This window comes from Octopus bimaculoides, chromosome 8 (assembly GCF_046866305.1).
Source record: "Octopus bimaculoides isolate indiv1 chromosome 8, ASM4686630v1, whole genome shotgun sequence".
Taxonomy (NCBI): Eukaryota; Metazoa; Mollusca; class Cephalopoda; order Octopoda; family Octopodidae; genus Octopus; species Octopus bimaculoides.
In genome coordinates, this window is record NC_142935.1 from 92,182,945 (window position 1) to 92,185,444 (window position 2,500).

The following is a 2,500-nucleotide window of genomic DNA, read 5'->3' on the forward strand; positions in this document are numbered from 1 at the left end:
AGACTTAGAGCATTTACAACAATAGCAACAAACACAACAACAGCAACAAAAATATTAACAACAATATCCGGACCCAAACGGGATCTTCAACGTGGAGTGACGACCTGCTGAAAATAACAGCCAAATTTTCCTCAAACAACCGTCTGTCGTCGTAAAAAAAGAACAAAACACAAAGATGCGTTGGATAATGTAAATTGTGGTTTTATATCGGCGACAAAATAGTAGGATGGATGGCCATGTTGGAACGTCAGGACTGTGTTTTTGTTACTCTTGGTCTTTTATTTATTTATTTATTATTATTATTTTTTTTTGTTTGGCAAGGAGGTATGTACTGGGCTAGGGGCTGAACAACAATGACTAGGACAGTAACAAATGAATAATAATAATAATAATAATGATAATAATAATAATAATAATAATTATTATTATTATTATTATTATTATTATTATAATAATAATAATAATAATAATAATAATAATAATTATGACAATAATAATAATAATAATAATAATAATAATAATAATAATAATAATAATAATAATAATAATGATAATTATGATAATTATTATTATAATAATGATAATAATAACAACAACAGCAATGACAATAACAATAATAATAATGATAATAATAATAAAAGCAAAAAAAAAAAAACGAAAAAGAAATAAAATGGCATGCACGGAACATACGATCCAAATGGAGGAATGTCAACGTGGTATGGTGTCAACCAGCTAAAAATAGCAGTCAAATCTCCCTGAAATCGAGGCCTTACGTTTTGAAAGAAATGAGACAAAAAAAAAAATAATAAATGGGACATACTGGAGAATGTAGGTTTCGGCACACAAGCACACACACATACACACACGCACGGACGATATACACTGCCCCCCACACACAAACACATTTGTGGTGGTCAAGGATAGATTGTTGTCGCGATCAGACATCTGTTTCATTGTTTGATTTCGAGTTAAATAAGCGTGAGATATTTACATCATGATAAACAACGAATATAACATATATATATACATATATATACATATATATATATATATATATATATATATATATATATATATATATATATATATATATATATATATATATATATATATATATATATATACATATATATATATATATATATATATATATATATATATATACATATATATATATATATATATATATACATATATATATATATATATATATATATATATATATATATATATATATATAGCAAAGCAAATTGAAACTTGACCCCTTACCTCGCTTTCCATCTCTTGAATTTCATCAATAGAATCTGGGGTATCATCTTTGAGCCCCATCCTGTCGGCGGCAGGTTCGCACCCATCTGCCGGCAGGTAGGGTGCCAGATATGTACGTCCGCAATGTTTCGCCTCCAGGGTGGCACAGAGCGGCGCGTAGAGGGCACTCTGTTCCCAGATTTTGGAATACGTTGTTGTCGTTGTATATGTATTAGTAGTAATAGTAGTAGAAGTAGTAGTAGTAGTAATATTAGTTGTTGTTGTTGTTGTTGTTGTTGTTGTTGTTGTTGATGATGGTGGTGTTTTATGTGTTGTATGTTGTTTGGTGCTGCTTTTGTTGTTGTTGCAATTTTCCTTGGTGTTGTAGTCGTTGTTATTTCTTGTGACGCGGCATTAATCTCCTGTTGCTTTGCTGTTGTTTAAATTTGTTTTTGTTTTCTTTCTTTTTGTTGTTGTTGTTGTTCTTGTTGCTGTTCTTGTTGCTGTTGTTGTCGTGAAATATAATGTAAGCAATCCAAAGTCCGGCTAGTAATGAATCCGATGGTTCGCCTGTTTGCTTGGTTTCCTTGCTAATTCGTCGGTCTCACAACTATTATTATTATCATCATCATCCTCATCGTCATCATCATCATCATCATCATCATCTACATCTACATGAGCATGAGCATGATCATGATCTTCAATATAAACATCCGCTATTACTCCGGCTATTATTATTATTATTATTGGTATTATAAAAACTCCGTGGCGCGTGGGATAAATATATATATATATATACATATATATAAATATATATGATATTATCAAATTCCCCTTTCCTTTCAATAATAAACACACACAATAAAAAATGTAAATGCAACAAAGATTATATTTATATTTTTTTGCATTTTTCCAAACCACATTTGGTTCTCATATATATATATATATATATATATATATATATATATATATATATATATATATATATATATATATATATATATATATATGTATATATATATATATATGTATATATATATATATGTATATGTGTGTGTGTATGTGTGTATATATATATATATTCCGTAGATGATTGAATTTTTTTCTTTGTAGTAGTAGTAATAGTAGTAGTAGTGGTAGTAGTTGTAGTGGTAGTAGTAGTAGTGGTAGTGGTAGTGGTGGTTGTGTTAGTACTCCAAGGTATAGTTACGGTACATCTCTCCTCCTTCCTCTCCGTCAATGCTCTCTCCCT

General features: G+C 29.2%; 1 protein-coding gene across 7 annotated transcripts in view; it reads right to left on the reverse strand.

The window, feature by feature from the left end:
• Nucleotides 1-2,500, reverse strand: part of LOC149134503 (uncharacterized) — a 546,861-nt gene that overhangs the window by 543,189 nt on the left and 1,172 nt on the right. For all 7 annotated transcript variants that reach the window (XR_016242942.1, XR_016242943.1, XR_016242945.1 and 4 more), the window contains exon 1: nucleotides 1,270-2,500. This exon is cut by the window's right edge and continues 1,172 nt beyond it. Coding sequence is in view for 1 of the 7 variants with exons in the window: in XM_089356804.1 (XP_089212930.1) it covers nucleotides 1,270-1,329 (60 nt within the window). In the remaining 6 variants the exon portion in view is untranslated. The remainder of the gene's footprint in view (nucleotides 1-1,269) is intronic.